The sequence below is a fragment of the Fundulus heteroclitus genome, unplaced genomic scaffold (genome assembly GCF_011125445.2).
Source record: "Fundulus heteroclitus isolate FHET01 unplaced genomic scaffold, MU-UCD_Fhet_4.1 scaffold_128, whole genome shotgun sequence".
Classification (NCBI taxonomy): Eukaryota; Metazoa; Chordata; class Actinopteri; order Cyprinodontiformes; family Fundulidae; genus Fundulus; species Fundulus heteroclitus.
This window is the reverse complement of record NW_023396540.1, coordinates 148,117-162,824: the sequence shown is the minus strand read 5'-3', so window position 1 is coordinate 162,824 and position 14,708 is coordinate 148,117. Positions and strand designations below refer to the sequence as shown.

At 39.6% G+C, this 14,708-nt stretch overlaps 1 protein-coding gene and 4 non-coding genes across 7 annotated transcripts; 1 reads left to right on the top strand and 4 right to left on the bottom strand.

Moving 5' to 3' along the window:
* Window positions 1–279: 279 nt before the first annotated feature.
* Window positions 280–351, bottom strand: trnaq-cug. Its single transcript has one exon. It is a non-coding gene; the product is annotated as a tRNA-Gln (tRNA).
* Window positions 352–972: 621 nt separating this feature from the next.
* On the bottom strand, window positions 973–1,044 carry trnaq-uug. The gene has a single exon. It is a non-coding gene; the product is annotated as a tRNA-Gln (tRNA).
* Window positions 1,045–1,657: 613 nt separating this feature from the next.
* On the bottom strand, window positions 1,658–1,729 carry trnaq-cug. The gene has a single exon. It is a non-coding gene; the product is annotated as a tRNA-Gln (tRNA).
* Window positions 1,730–3,035: 1,306 nt separating this feature from the next.
* trnaq-uug lies at window positions 3,036–3,107 on the bottom strand. Its single transcript has one exon. It is a non-coding gene; the product is annotated as a tRNA-Gln (tRNA).
* A 1,627-nt stretch (window positions 3,108–4,734) lies between these two features.
* Window positions 4,735–14,144, top strand: rassf1 (Ras association domain family member 1). 3 transcript variants are annotated; one of them, XM_021315445.2, is made up of 7 exons: window positions 4,736–4,961; window positions 6,960–7,326; window positions 8,211–8,335; window positions 12,316–12,420; window positions 13,137–13,428; window positions 13,510–13,625; window positions 13,717–14,144. In XM_021315445.2, exons 2-7 carry the CDS (start codon window positions 7,035–7,037, stop codon window positions 13,864–13,866), a joined length of 1,080 nt encoding a protein of 359 aa, XP_021171120.2. In that variant the 5' UTR covers window positions 4,736–4,961; window positions 6,960–7,034; the 3' UTR covers window positions 13,867–14,144. The 3 variants fall into 3 exon arrangements, with proteins under 3 accessions (XP_035984899.1, XP_021171120.2, XP_012716019.2); XM_012860565.3 differs by having other exon boundaries at window positions 6,857–7,326; XM_036129006.1 differs by lacking the exon at window positions 12,316–12,420 and having other exon boundaries at window positions 4,735–4,961; window positions 6,857–7,326.
* The last annotated feature ends 564 nt before the right edge of the window (window positions 14,145–14,708 follow it).

Genomic DNA, 14,708 nt, shown 5'->3' with positions numbered 1-14,708 from the left:
TGCCTCCAAAGGAGTCTGCAAACATAACTCAGCAATTATATGGCTGGGAACTTGTAAAGCGGCACAATTATCCTCCGACACTATGCACTGTTAAAGGGTTGACTAATGTTCTGCTTGTAATCACACCATAGGTTTAGCGAGTAGCTCTCATGCATGTTGACAAATCTGCAGTGAGAATGCCTGATATTAGTGATGTTTGTCATTAACAAATCTCAGTCACTATGATCACTAACATTATAGGAAAGGATTATTGCCAACTGTAAACTTTTAAAGAGAATAAGGATCCACCGAGATTTGAACTCAGATCGCTGGATTCAGAGTCCAGAGTGCTCACCATTGCACCATGGAACCTCAAAAGTGCAGCCATATGGGAAGAGTTTCTCCCCAGTCATGACCTGTTTACTCTTGCTTTACACCTCGACATTACACCCATCTTGTGTATGGCACTGCCACATTAGATCGATCTAGTGTGTTGCGCCTAATGATCACATCAAACTTGTACAGATGTGCAAAAAGTTGAACGTGACACATTGACATCAACGTTTTTGAACAATGCAGATTGCCAATGCATGCCAGAGATTAGACTGCTTTCACCTCTCCTATCAATAAAAATTTGTTTGCTCTCTTCTAATCCTCAGCAGAGGAATACAGTTCTTGTCAGAAATGGGAGTCAAACCAGTGCCTCCAAAGGAGTCTGCAAACATAACTCAGCAATTATATGGCTCGGCCATTTTGGCTGCGAACTTGTAAAGCGGCACAATTATCCTGTGACACTATGCACTGCTAAAGGGTTGACTAATGTTCTGCTTGTAATCACAACATAGGTTTAGCGAGTAGCTCTCATGCATGTTGACAAATATGCAGTGAGAATGCCTGATATTAGTGATGTTTGTCATTAACAAATCTCAGTCACTATGATCACTAACATTATAGGAGAGGATTATTGCCAACTGTAAATTTTTAAAGAGAATAAGGTTCCACCGAGATTTGAACTCAGATTGCTGGATTCAAAGTCCAGAGTGCTCACCATTACACCATGGAACCTCAAAATTGCAGCCATATGGGAAGAGTTTCTCCCCAGTTATGACCTGTTTACTCTTGCTTTACACCTCGACATTACACCCATCTTGTGTATGGCACTGCCACATTAGATTGATCTAGTGTGTTGCACCTAATAATCACATCAAACTTGTACAGATGTGCAAAAAGTTGAACATGACATCAAAGTTTTTGAACACTGCAGATTGCCAATGAATGGCAGAGATCAGACAGCTTTCCACTCTCCAATAATTAACAATTTATTTGCTCTCTTCTAATCCTCAGCAGAGGAATACAGTTCTTGTCAGAAATGGGAGTCAAACCAGTGCCTCCAAAGGAGTCTGCAAACATAACTCAGCAATTATATGGCTCGGCCATTTTGGCTGCGAACTTGTAAAGCGGCACAATTATCCTCCAACACTATGCACTGCTAAAGGGTTGACAAATTTTCTGCTTGTAATCACACCATAGGTTTAGCAAGGAGCTGTCATGCATGTTGACAAATCTGCAGTGAGAATGCCTCATATTAGTGATGTTTGTCATTAACAAATCTCAGTCACTATGATCACTAACATTATAGGAGAGGATTAATGCCAACTGTAAACTTTTAAAGAGAATAAGGTTCCACCGAGATTTGAACTCGGATCGCTGGATTCAGAGTCCAGAGTGCTCACCATTACACCATGGAACCTCAAAAGTGCAGCCATATGGGAAGAGTTTCTCCCCAGTCATGACCTGTTTACTCTTGCTTTACACCTCGACATTACACCCATCTTGTGTATGGCACTGCCACATTAGATCGATCTAGTGTGTTGCGCCTAATGATCACATCAAACTTGTACAGATGTGCAAAAAGTTGAACGTGACACATTGACATCAACGTTTTTTAACAATGCAGATTGCCAATGCATGCCAGAGATTAGACTGCTTTCACCTCTCCTATCAATAAAAATTTGTTTGCTCTCTTCTAATCCTCAGCAGAGGAATACAGTTCTTGTCAGAAATGGGAGTCAAACCAGTGCCTCCAAAGGAGTCTGCAAACATACCTCAGCAAATATATGGCTCGGCCATTTTGACTGCGAACTTGTAAAGCGGCACAATTATCCTGTGACACTATGCACTGCTAAAGGGTTGACTAAAGTTCTGCTTGTAATCACAACATAGGTGTAGCGAGTAGCTCTCATGCATGTTGACAAATATGCAGTGAGAATGCCTGATATTAGTGATGTTTGTCATTAACAAATCTCAGTCACTATGATCACTAACATTATAGGAGAGGATTATTGCCAACTGCAAATTTTTAAAGAGAATAAGGTTCTACCAAGATTTGAACTCAGATCGCTGGATTCAAAGTCCAGAGTGCTCACCATTACACCATGGAACCTCAAAAGTGCAGCCATATGGGAAGAGTTTCTCCCCAGTCATGACCTGTTTACTCTTGCTTTACACCTCGACATTACACCCATCTTGTGTATGGCACTGCCACATTAGATTGATCTAGTGTGTTGCGCCTAATGATCACATCAAACTTGTACAGATGTGCAAAAAGTTGAACATGACATCAAAGTTTTTGAACACTGCAGATTGCCAATGAATGGCAGAGATCAGATAGCTTTCCACTCTCCAATAATTAACAATTAATTTGCTCTATTCTAATCCTCAGCAGAGGAATACAGTTCTTGTCAGAAATGGGAGTCAAACCAGTGCCTCCAAAGGAGTCTGCAAACATAACTCAGCAATTATATGGCTCGGCCATTTTGGCTGAGAACTTGTAAAGCAGCACAATTATACTCCAACACTATGCACTGCTAAAGGGTTGACTAAAGTTCTGCTTGTAATCACACCATAGGTTCAGTGAATGGCTCTCATGCATGTTGACAAATCTGCAGTGAGAATGCCTGATATTAGTGATGTTTGTCATTAACAAATCTCAGTCACTATGATCACTAACATTATAAGAGAGGATTATTGCCAACTGTAAATTTTTAAAGAGAATAAGGTTCCACCGAGATTTGAACTCAGATCGCTGGATTCAAAGTCCAGAGTGCTCACCATTACACCATGGAACCTCAAAAGTGCAGCCATATGGGAAGAGTTTCTCCCCAGTCATGACCTGGTTACTCTTGCTTTACACCTCGACATTACACCCATCTTGTGTATGGCACTGCAACATTAGATCGATCTAGTGTGTTGCGCCTAATAATCACATCAAACTTGTACAGATGTGCAAAAAGTTGAACATGACATCAAAGTTTTTGAACACTGCAGATTGCCAATGAATAGCAGAGATCAGAAAGCTTTCCACTCTCCAATCATTAACAATTTGTTTGCTCTCGTCTAATCCTCAGCAGAGGAATACAGTTCTTGTCAGAAATGGGAGTCAAACCAGTGCCATCAAAGGAGTTTGCAAACATAACTCAGCAATTATATGGCTTGGCCATTTTGACTGCGAACTTGTAAAGCGGCACAATTGTCCTCTGACACTATGCACTGCTAAAGGGTTGACTAAAGTTCTGCTTGTAATCACAACATAAGTTTAGCGAGTAGCTCTCATGCATGTTGACAAATCTGCAGTGAGAATGCCTGATATTAGTGATGTTTGTCATTAACAAATCTCAGTCACTATGATCACTAACATTATAGAAGAGGATTATTGCCAACTGTAAATTTTTAAAGAGAATAAGGTTCCACCGAGATTTGAACTCAGATCACTGGATTCAGAGTCCAGAGTGCTCACCATTTTACCATGGATCCTCAAACGTGCAGCCATATTGGAAGTTTCTCCCCAGTCATGACCTGTTTACTCTTGCTTTACACCTCAACATTACACCCATCTTGTGTATGGCACTGCCACATTAGATCGATCTAGTGTGTTGCGCCTAATAATCACATCAAACTTGTACAGATGTGCAAAAAGTTGAACATGACATCAAAGTTTTTGAACACTGCAGATTGCCAATGAATGGCAGAGATCAGATAGCTTTCCACTCTCCAATCATTAACAATTTATTTGCTCTCTTCTAATCCTCAGCAGAGGAATACAGTTGTTGTCAGAAATGGGAGTCAAACCAGGCTTTTTGCACATTTTAATTGGCGATGTAAATAAATGTGGGAGTGGATTTAAGTTTATAACAAGTTCTGTAGCAAATAAGAAGCCCATATGCTATTTTTGTTTAGCCATATTTTAGCCTGAGGGTTTTCTCCTTCATTGAATGACTTCAAACATCCTTTTCAGACAAGATTTAACAATCTGCTCACATAAAGTGTTTCTTTATTAGGGGAAAACTACCTTCTACTATTTTTCTTTCAGGTGATTTAAATTAACAAGCCATCTGTGTCATTCTCTGGAGGTATTAGATTGTATTGAAGCTAATTTCAGAAATGTTATTAAATTATAATTCTAAATTAAATTATAAATTCTATTACTTTGACAACACAATTGAAAATATGACTAAAAACTACAGACTTTGAAGAAATGCACCTTCAAACCTTTTGAGAACGCTCACGTTTACATTTAGATTATATCAATCGTATTTGTTTATTTTGTGTATTTGTTCATGATTCATGTCCCGAGTTATTTATAACCACAGTAGGGTTTTTATTTTTTTTTTAAGTCAGACGTTTATGACCGTGTTGTTGTTGTTTTTTTCTCCCCGGATCTGCCTAAAGCAAGTATCTGTGTGTGTAGACAAGATGCGTGCAGCAGGGAGGATTATTCCAGCAGCGCCTCTTTCCGCTCCGTCCACTTTAAGGCAACATTTTGGTTTAAAGGATTATCCCGGTCTCACAACGTGCATGCGCAAACCCAAAGTGCGCGCAGGGAGAAGAGGCGAGGGGCGCTTCGCTGATAATCCAACGACCAAAAATGCGCCCGTTCCGTAAATAATCGCCTACAAAGAGCGGCGGGGGATGAAGCGACGGAGGTAAGGAGGTCTCTGTCAACATTTCGTCTGTCAGGAGATCTAACGGTGGAGTTGTTCCTCTTCACGTTCACACACTGTGGGGTGCGGGATTAAGCCGGGTTGTCCCGTTCCACACTCGGGCTGCTTGCTTTTGACGATTAAATGTTCAAATAATAATAGTAAAGAAAGAATGATTTATCACACTGAGTGATGCAGGCAGAAGTCCGAGAAGGCGATAAACAAGTATGGCACCATAGGTTTAGATGATGTCGCTCACAATGAGTTGCTGTCCTGCGTGGATAATTGCACCGTGTGGTGACCCACTTGGCAGACAACAGCCCGGGGTTGTTCTTATTCTGGTCACAATAAATTGGCTCCGAAGAGGAAAAATACGTTCACTGCAGTTTTAGATGCTGCTGTAAACATTTTCGAGGCTTCTCTATATTAAGTTGGAAAATAGTGATTTGGTTTCTCGTTACTAATATAAGTGAATTTAATTTGTATGTATGTATGTATGCATGTAACCTTTATTTTTCCAGGTTGCTCTCGTTGAGATTACAAAAATAATTTTCAAGAGAGATCTGACAAAGAATGGCAGGCAATTCAAAATGAAAAACAGTTGACATGAAAAAAAAACCATACAATTTACTACACGTGGGAGCAGAATGGTATGGCTTTTCACAAATCTTCTGTAAATTTAGTAGTCTACATCACTAATCAGCTACCTGAAGAAAAACATGTTTTTTTAAAAAACGTTTCTTAATTTACTATCCTTTGTGGTTTTATTTATAGCTACTTTTACAGTAATAATTTAGATAAATTCTCTGCTATCTAATGAATTCTGTAATATAGGCATTATATAGTGGACTGCAAAAGTATGTTTACACTTTGAAACTCTTCACATTTTATCACTTTGTAACCACAAACATATATGGAAGAAAAACATAGTATTTTACTGTTTTTTAACAACACAAAATAGCACATAAGTGGAAGGAAAAATATTATTTATTTTCAAAATGTTTAAAAAGTAAAAGTATAAAAAGTAAATGCCTTGTACAGCCTCCTTTTGCTGTATTTACAGCAGCAATATTTTGGGGGGTATGTCTCTAGGTCCTTTACTAATTAAGACAATGTTTTGCATATTGTTCTTTGCAAAATAGCTCAAACTCAGTCGGATTGGCTTTAGAGCATCTGTGAACGTATACTTGCCTTATTGCCTTACACGTTAAGTTAGATTTCAATCCAGGCTATTTTATCAAGTGATTATTTCATTGTTGCTCTGGCTGTATGTAATTATGTATTGCTGGAAGATGAGTTTCCACAAAACGGCTTTTCCAGGCTTCTGGTGTTGCCCTGTGTTTTGCTCTATCTATATCCCCATCAACTGCTGCCCTGTCCCTAGTTTAGTGTTCTGCCTTTCGTGCCACAGAGTTCAGTTTTTGTCTGATCTGAGCAGACCACCATCTTAAAAAATGTTTACAATGTCCTCTACACGGACTGTGAAAGATTACAAACGTTAGTCTTTTGTTTTGCCTCTTTTGAAGGTGGAGACAGAAACCAATTTAAATCTGTTCTTTATGTTAAAACAAAGTACACTGTCAATAGTTTACATACATTCATGTTTGACAAGAATTTCAACAATTTGGGGCTTTTATTGAAATATTAATACAAGGACGGTTAACAAAAGATACAGAAGTTGACTGCGGACGATTAAAACTCCGAGCTTGATAGTTGCAAAAAGTGTGGTTCAGGTACAACCTGCTAAGTGACACAACTATTTGTGTGGGTGTTTTACTTTAACTATAATGTTGATACTGCATGTATTAGAGAAAATCTGCATCAAAATCAAACTCATGCACCAAGTTGCTTTTGTAAGACCCATTTAATGTTTTAGTTGTCTTATATGTCTCTTGTAGCTTCAAATTGTGATGCTACCTGACTCTAGAAGTGGACTGAATCAGAAATGATGCTCCAATATGATGGAAAGGTGTAAATCCAACTCTGCTGTCTCCTCATAAGACTGGACACACACCAGTACTCCCACATGGACACCCAGGGCTTACGTGAGATTTCAGTTTCTGCATCGAGGGCAGGATGACTAACTGTGAGCTGATTGAGCTGAAGGACCTCAGTGTGACTGATACCATCGAGCTGGCTGCTCCATCCGGACACATCGCCCCGGCGCCTGCATATCCGGGCCAGCCAAGCCTCCACCGCGTCGTCCGTCTGGTTGGAGACAGCGTCAGCATCGAGGGACCGGTCCGTCATGCGAGAGGGGGTGCCGTGGGCCATGACTTCCAGCCCTACGGCTACACACATCTTACCTGGTGTGACCTGTGTGGAGAATTCATCTGGGGACTCTATAAGCAGTCCCTGCGCTGTGCCAGTGAGTACTTCCTCCAAATCATGTCTATTTTAAGGCTGAGTCTATTTTAATCTACCAAGTGAAAGTGTCAATAAGACGACACTTTAAAAGAATTTTAAAGGCTGATATTGTACACCTTGTTCCCATGTTGTCTTAAAGCAATAAAAAAATAATGAAACAGGCATGGCAGCACTGTATTTTACTTTGAGGTATTCTGCAGGAACAGATCAAGACAAATGCATAATTGATGTTTGCAAGTAATGGCTCCTGCACTGCAGTGTCTGTCTAATTTTGGAAACTAAACTACCTTTTCTCCTTTATCTGTTCTATTTCAAAGACTTTTGAACATACATTCTTTTGCCTCGGTCCCATTGGAAAGGGTTTGTGTTTAATGTTGCTTTTGCCTATTTCTGTTTAATAAATTCCAGTGAAATCCAGTTTCACGTTTCAACTCGGGATTTCTTTACAGATAGGGCCACGGATTGCCTTTGTGTTTCTGTTTCCTTTTACTTCTGGTGTTTCTGCTGTGCGATCGGCCACATCCTACTGAAGAAATTACACTCAAAGAGGCGACAGCTTCCTCTGATAGTGCAGGAACCGATGGTATAATATATATAATCTGATCCTGGTTCTGCTGGATGTTTTCCTCCCTGTTAAAGGCGAGTTTTCCTTTTCACTGTCGCTTCATGCATGCTCAGTATGAGGGATTGCTGCAAAGTCATCGACAATGCAGACGACTTTATAAAGTGCCTTGAGATGACATGTGTTGTGAATTGGAACTACATCAATAAAATAGAATTTAATTGAATTGAATATAATAAAAAAGACTGGCGCTACCCAGTGTCAAAACGAAACAGAGAAAACCAAAACGGCACCTTCATTCCATTTCTGTTTTTCTCCTTCAGACTGCAGCTACACTTGTCACTACCGCTGCCGACCGTTCATCCAGCTGGACTGCAGCACGCATGGAAGTGTGGTAACAGAGGACGCAGACTGCAGTGAGGACTCCATTGAGACCGACACAAATGTGGTAAAGAACGACAAAACGTTCAAAACAGAGCACAGTTATGCATTGCCTTGCAAAATAAATCTCTCCGCTTGAATTTCATCAGGTAAAAACTTTTATAGATTTAATTTCAGTTTTATAGATAGATAGATCAACACAAAGTAGTGCCTAATTTTGAAGTGGAAATAACCGTAAACATAGTTTTCAAAATGTTGTATTCAGCCCCCCGATTCAGCTCTCTGTCACCTGTCACTACTACAGCCACGACACAGTATCAGATTCATGGCTCAACAACGTTCATCTAGACAAGCCGAACACATGATGTTTGTCTTTACACTATGCTCTAGAAAGTTAGAAATTAACAAAGGTTAGGAATGTAAAGAAACTATTAAAAAATACAAACATAATCCTCTTGGACTCTGTGCAAAATTTTCACCTTTGATAAGTGGTGATAATTTGGCGTATTCACCTAAGCATCATATCTGCTGAAAAGGTATTCCTTTGATCCAGAGTTGATCCAGTAACCTAAAGATGTCCAGGAAACCTCTTTACAGTTCTCCACTCTACCAACTGAGCAATCAAAGAGCCTCCGTAGACACCATGATCAGCGATCACACATGCGTATAAAGCTGACTGAGCGACCGCATATATTTCGGACACCCGTTACCAAGCAAAAAATTTACAAGGTTTTTGTTCCCAAACTCCATGGACCGGAGTTTTCCCACTGTAGCCCTGAATGGCAGGTCCCATTATATGGTTTCCTGCTCCCACACGTGATTCAAATTACTTAATTAACACATAGCCATGATGTCGCATTGTGCAGCAAGATTGGAAAGATCTTAAAAATATACGCCACGCCATCTTTAAATACCATAGAAGAAGCAGAGCTGTTTTTTTTTTTTTTTTTTGCTGTACTGACCAGAATTTTCTTCTTAAAGGACTTAAGCAGTGCCCTTTGCATTGTTGTACCGTGACCCGGATTCAAACTGGGGTTGCTGCGACCACAACACAAAGGAATAACCACTATATGATCACAGCTACTGACCAACTCGTTGTTTGATCCAGTCCCTCCTGATCTACCCTAAAAAACAAAACAGATATGTGCATAGTATCGATTCCTTAGTTCTACAACTGAGGTGTCCAATTCCAATCTTCCAGGGTGGGTGTCCTTTGGTATTTTAGATTTTTTTCCTCCCCCATAACAGGTGCTTGAGAAGAGTGAATTATCTGTTAGGCTGTGGAACTATAAAGGCCTTATAAAGACCATTTACTTGAATCAGGTGTGCTGAAGAAGGAAAAGAGCTCAAGTGGTGTTACTTTAAGAAAGAAGTTTAATAGGTGTCTTTAAAAAGGCATTCTGCAACCACAGTTTTTCAAGATATCTCCCCACCCCCAATTAATCAGTAGAGGAACCTATTTAAACAATCTAAAAATGAAAAAAGGATATTAAAAGTAATTGCCACAAAAAATAAGGATGTGGTTTATGCTCCCCTCCATCTGCTATAGTTGGCACAATGGCTTACTCCAGTTATTCTCTGTTCCGGTCCCAGAGGGCCAGTGTCATGCAACATTTATTTGTTACTCTGCTTCAACTCACCTCAGTGAAATAATCAGGTCAGTAGCAGGACTCTGGAGACCTTGACTGCATACCCAGGAGCTAATTCAACCATTTGATTGAGGTGTTTTGGATAAGGGACACATCTAAAAGGAGCAGGACACCAGAAGACCACTGGTTTAGTCTAATGTAGAGGGGAGACAGACAGAGGTAGCAGTGGGTCAGAGCAGAGGAGCTGCCTGTGTCTGTTAAGCACGTTTAACTCACCTCCAGGATGTAGCTACTCAAAACAAAATGCATGTCATGCAGTTTATTTGCCTCCACTAGTATAAAACATATTAACATTTGGATTCAGAGTGCATGTTGTTCAACTCATTACTACGGTTGAATTAAAGCTGCTGGTTAAAAATGTGAGGGGGAGAGGGGAGCATTGCAAGTGACTTGGAGAAGAGCTGTTACTGAGTAGAAATGGAGAGAAACAAAAGCAGGCAGAGCTAAAAACATAAAAAGCGATACATTTCTAAACAAACTTGGACTTTAACTGAATAACATGATCAGATCAGTGCCAGTTCTGACTCAGATGATAATAATTAACCCGTACTTCTCCATTCCTCAGGCATCTTTTCTAAGATCTCATGGAACAGCCTGGTCAAAAACTCTCCTGCGTTCTCTCCTAAACACGTCCATATCTTCACAGATGTATCATCAGGACCAACTGCCTTTCCACTCTTGGTCCTTTTCAATGCCTTCCTTCCTTATTTCATTCATACTAAGTTCTTAACTCTTTACAAATCCTTCATCAGTTATAAGGCAGCAATAAGAGACGTTTCATACACTGACACACAATCACTATTTAGTAAGACATTGCTCACGTTTACCTTCTGTTTGAACCTTAAAATGCTACATTATAACACCCACTCAGTGGCTTATAGAGTGTTTGCTGCATAATTATTTTATATACTATTTATTTGTAATTTTATAAGAAAGGCATTGTCATCAATGGGTGTCACATTCTTTAAGGTCGTTTTTTTTCCTTTGTATTTTTGCTTTTAGTGTCCTTTCTGACTGTGCAATAGGCCAAACCTCATCACTTTAGCTTTGCAAAACGTACCCAGAGTTCAGCTTGTGGAAAATCCAGCAGAACCTGTATTTTAAACAAATGAGGTCACTCATCATGGTTGTGATTAGCCTATAACCCCCCTGCTGAGATTACAACGGAGGCTTTTGTGAGAAGTTGAGAATATCCTGGAACAAGTAAAACTGTGGAATTAATCTTTATGTTGAAAGCTAATGAAGAGACTAGAAACATGAAGAAAAACTGTTTGAAAGAAAACCATTCAGTTTCTTGGAAATTATCATAAAATTCTTTGATACCTCAGGCTTGAAACAAAAAGCATGCTTGTCCCAAATTGGACGACTAAGGGGGTGTCAGTTCATACCCACCTTGGGCATGTTTCTTACCTGTTTTGACAAATGAAGATTTACAGTAATTTTTTTCCATGCTCTACTATAGTCTATTTTAAAGAAATCTGGTTATCTGATTTATTTTCATTTGATAAGGGGTCATGGTCTGGATAAAAACAGGCTTTAGAATCAATGAAAGCATGATACGATAAAATATTTTCAGAACATAATCTACAATTAAACTAAACTGTAAATGGGATTTGAGTGTTGTAATGAATATTGTTGGGGGTAGTGCAAGCAATATTACATGCAGAGTCTATTAGTCCTGATTCCTGACCAAGAGCCCTTTGCTTGATCTCTTCCTTCCTTCACTCTCTACCAATTTCCTGTCTGATTACTGGGTATAAAGGCCACTTGAGCCACAAAGTCTTTAAAAATCTGATCTACAAAAAGAATTAAACAGATAATCAAAGCTTTAGAACGTAGGTAGGAAACTCTTATAAGGATGAACTAAATATTAAAGAAGGTATGAGTGGAACCTAAAAAAATACATTTAGTTGGATAAGAGTTTAGATTTACTGTGTTTAATTCTCAAAGAAAATTATAAACACAAAAAAAACTATGAAATGAAACAAAAAGGTTTCTTACAAAATCTTCTCCTGTGAAGATTCCATATAACCTCAGGATAATCTTTTGTTCACAGGTGATTGAAGCAGACCTGATGGTCAGGGTGGAGATGAAGGAAAGAGCAAAGAGAGGAGAGATTAATGAGAGTCTAGAGGAGGTTCTTAGAAATAAGTAGTGACAATAATCTAAAACAAATTTGTCCAAAAAAGAAGACGGAGAGTCGTAAACCAGGTGCCTCATCCTACATTCAGGAGGATATATTCCTGGGGCCAAAACTACATTTTACAAGGGTGTACTGATCAGGCTTTGAATTAGTTTCAACTCGGCTTTTCAGTTTTGCATTTATCTTCGTTGTTTCCCGTAATTCTTGATTCTTCTTCACCAATTTCCTTTTTGCCTCTGTCCTCTGGGCTTTCAGGATGAGAAGACTGAACTGGGTAGACAAGAGCTAAGTGTTGTCGAGGTTCAGCAGAAGGTGAAGGAGTACAACGCTCTGATTAACAACAATCTCTACATGGTGGACGTGAGTCACAGAACATTTGGTTCTGGAGTAGCCGGGTTCTGGCCCGGTCAGAAGTTTGCATACATAATTCAGAAGCATGAACCTCATGTAGATTTTGGACTTTTAATGATTGCATCTGAACCTTTTTTGCAGCCGTCAACTAGATTATGGAGTAATTCTGGCTGGATATTTCACCACTCTCTTGGCATTTAAGCATCATGCATACATTTCCAATACCCTTGAGATCAGGGTTTACGTGCTAGCCCACTGCATAAATTCTAAAAACAGTTTTGAAGAATTGCTAGAACTGCCAGATTAGAGTCCAGATTATAGTGATTTGACCCAAACCGTCACTCTCAGTGGCGTGAGAGGGCTGAAGCCTGCCATAAACCGAATTCTGCTGAAACAGTGGTGTCCCTGTCTACAGAGAAGCCAGTTTAACTTCAGCATAAACTGAGATAATGGCAATCAGGAGAGTAGCGATGTTCCAAAATCAAATTTTGACTGGATTCCTAACTTCAAATCTAAGTACACTGTACCGGCTGTCAAGCATGGCAGTAGCAGCATCATGCTGAGCTTCTAGAACAAAAAACAGTTCAAATAAATGATGGTGAAATTCATGCTGAGGATGGGTTTATGTGAATCTCTGAACTGTATCGTCAAATTCTGGTGTTTTTTTTTTTTTTTTTCTCCGCAAATTAGACCCTCTAACGCTACCGAATCTAAATCTCTAACAGAATAAAGATGGGACATACACAGGTTTCATAAAGGTCCACTTCCAGTTACTTCGTCCCATCTCCCTACCACCTTCTCGGAGCCAGAGCTGGACAGAGGAGGAGGAGGATCAAAAGGACCGACTGGCGAAGCGGCGGACGTCTTTCTACCTCCCCAAAGATGCGGCAAAGCACCTTCATGTGAGCTCAGAAACCCGGGTGCGAGAAGTCATCGAGGCGTTGCTCAACAAGTTCACTGTGGTGGACAATCCGGCAAAGTTTGCCTTGTTTGAAAGTGCTGAAAAGCAAAGTCAAGGTGGGATTCACCTTTGACATTAGGAATGGATTTAAAACAGAAAAGAGAAAAGTGCATCATAATTTTTGCGTTTTCTTTCAGTGTTCATGCGTAAGCTGTCTGATGACGAGCGCCCTCTGTTTTTGCGCTTGTGTGCTGGCCCCAGTGAGTCAGCCTTGAAACTGGTTTTAAAGGAGAACGAAACCGGGGATGTCAATGTGAGTTTCCTGTTTCGCTGTGAGGATGAGTAAACTGGTGTTTTTACAGTTTATTTGTGAGATTTTAAAACAAAATGCCTCACCTTTGCAGTGGGATGCCTTCAGCTTTCCTGAGCTGAACAACTTTCTGCGAATCTTGCAACGCGAGGAAGAAGAGCATGTGCGGCAGATCGTGAAGCGCTACGCTCATGCAAGAGACATGATAAGGCACGCGATGGCCCGCGTAACCACCCCTGGTTGACAAAGAGAGACTCTAAGGATCCTTCAAGTTTGGGAGAACTTTCTCATGGAAATGGGAATCTTTACGGGTGATGTGAAAGGGAAGGAAAAGGGAAAAGAAATGAGTTTCAGAGAATAGTTTGTTAATGAAACAGGAACACAAGTGTTTACATTTTATCTGAGCTACTGAAAGTATCACATCATGCTGTCTTTTGTCACACATTGGCACTTTAATAAAGTTGTGATTTGGAGTTGGGTGTGGGTTTATATGCAAATCATCTAATAAACTGATCTTAGTAACTTAGGTCATGTGATGTCAGTTTTAATGTTCCTGTCAAAGTGTGTGCTTTGCTCTAGAGCAGAGATCACCAACCTTTTTGAAACTGAGAGCTACTTTGTTTCATACGAAGGGCTACCTGTACTGACCTTTGAACTAAAGAGTCAGAGCTCACCTGAACTTTATGTAATATAAACACGTTTTTAATGCTTTTAAATCTATGTAAATACAAGTATGATTAAAAAGGAAGAGCAACTGAATAAAATAGCATTTTATATGCAGCTCACTGGAGGGTTGTGCTATTTTTTGAACAGGCTCGAGGGCACCACATATGGACCTGGGGGCTGACACCCGTTCTAGAGTTTCCCAGCACATATTTATGATTTTGATTTATTTATTTTTGTTTTTATATTACAATTAGCTATTTTTTTTATAAATCTTAGTAAAGATAACCTGAATATATATACAACACACATTTTAACGATTTCATATACTAATGGTTTTATATTAAGGGACCCAAATCCGCCTTGCCCTATGTTATATAGTATATATAAAATGTATAAAGAATATATGTCCCCTAGGCAAAT

What these genes read in the sequence shown, in the direction of transcription:
- rassf1 (XM_021315445.2), top strand. Translation starts at nt 7,035, where the DNA reads ATGACTAACTGTGAGCTGATTGAGCTGAAGGACCTCAGTGTGACTGAT. An exon ending in GCAGTCCCTGCGCTGTGCCA is followed by an intron (nt 7,327 to 8,210) that starts GTGAGTACTTCC and finishes TTTCTCCTTCAG; the next exon opens with ACTGCAGCTACACTTGTCAC. An exon ending in ACGAAACCGGGGATGTCAAT is followed by an intron (nt 13,626 to 13,716) that starts GTGAGTTTCCTG and finishes TCACCTTTGCAG; the next exon opens with TGGGATGCCTTCAGCTTTCC.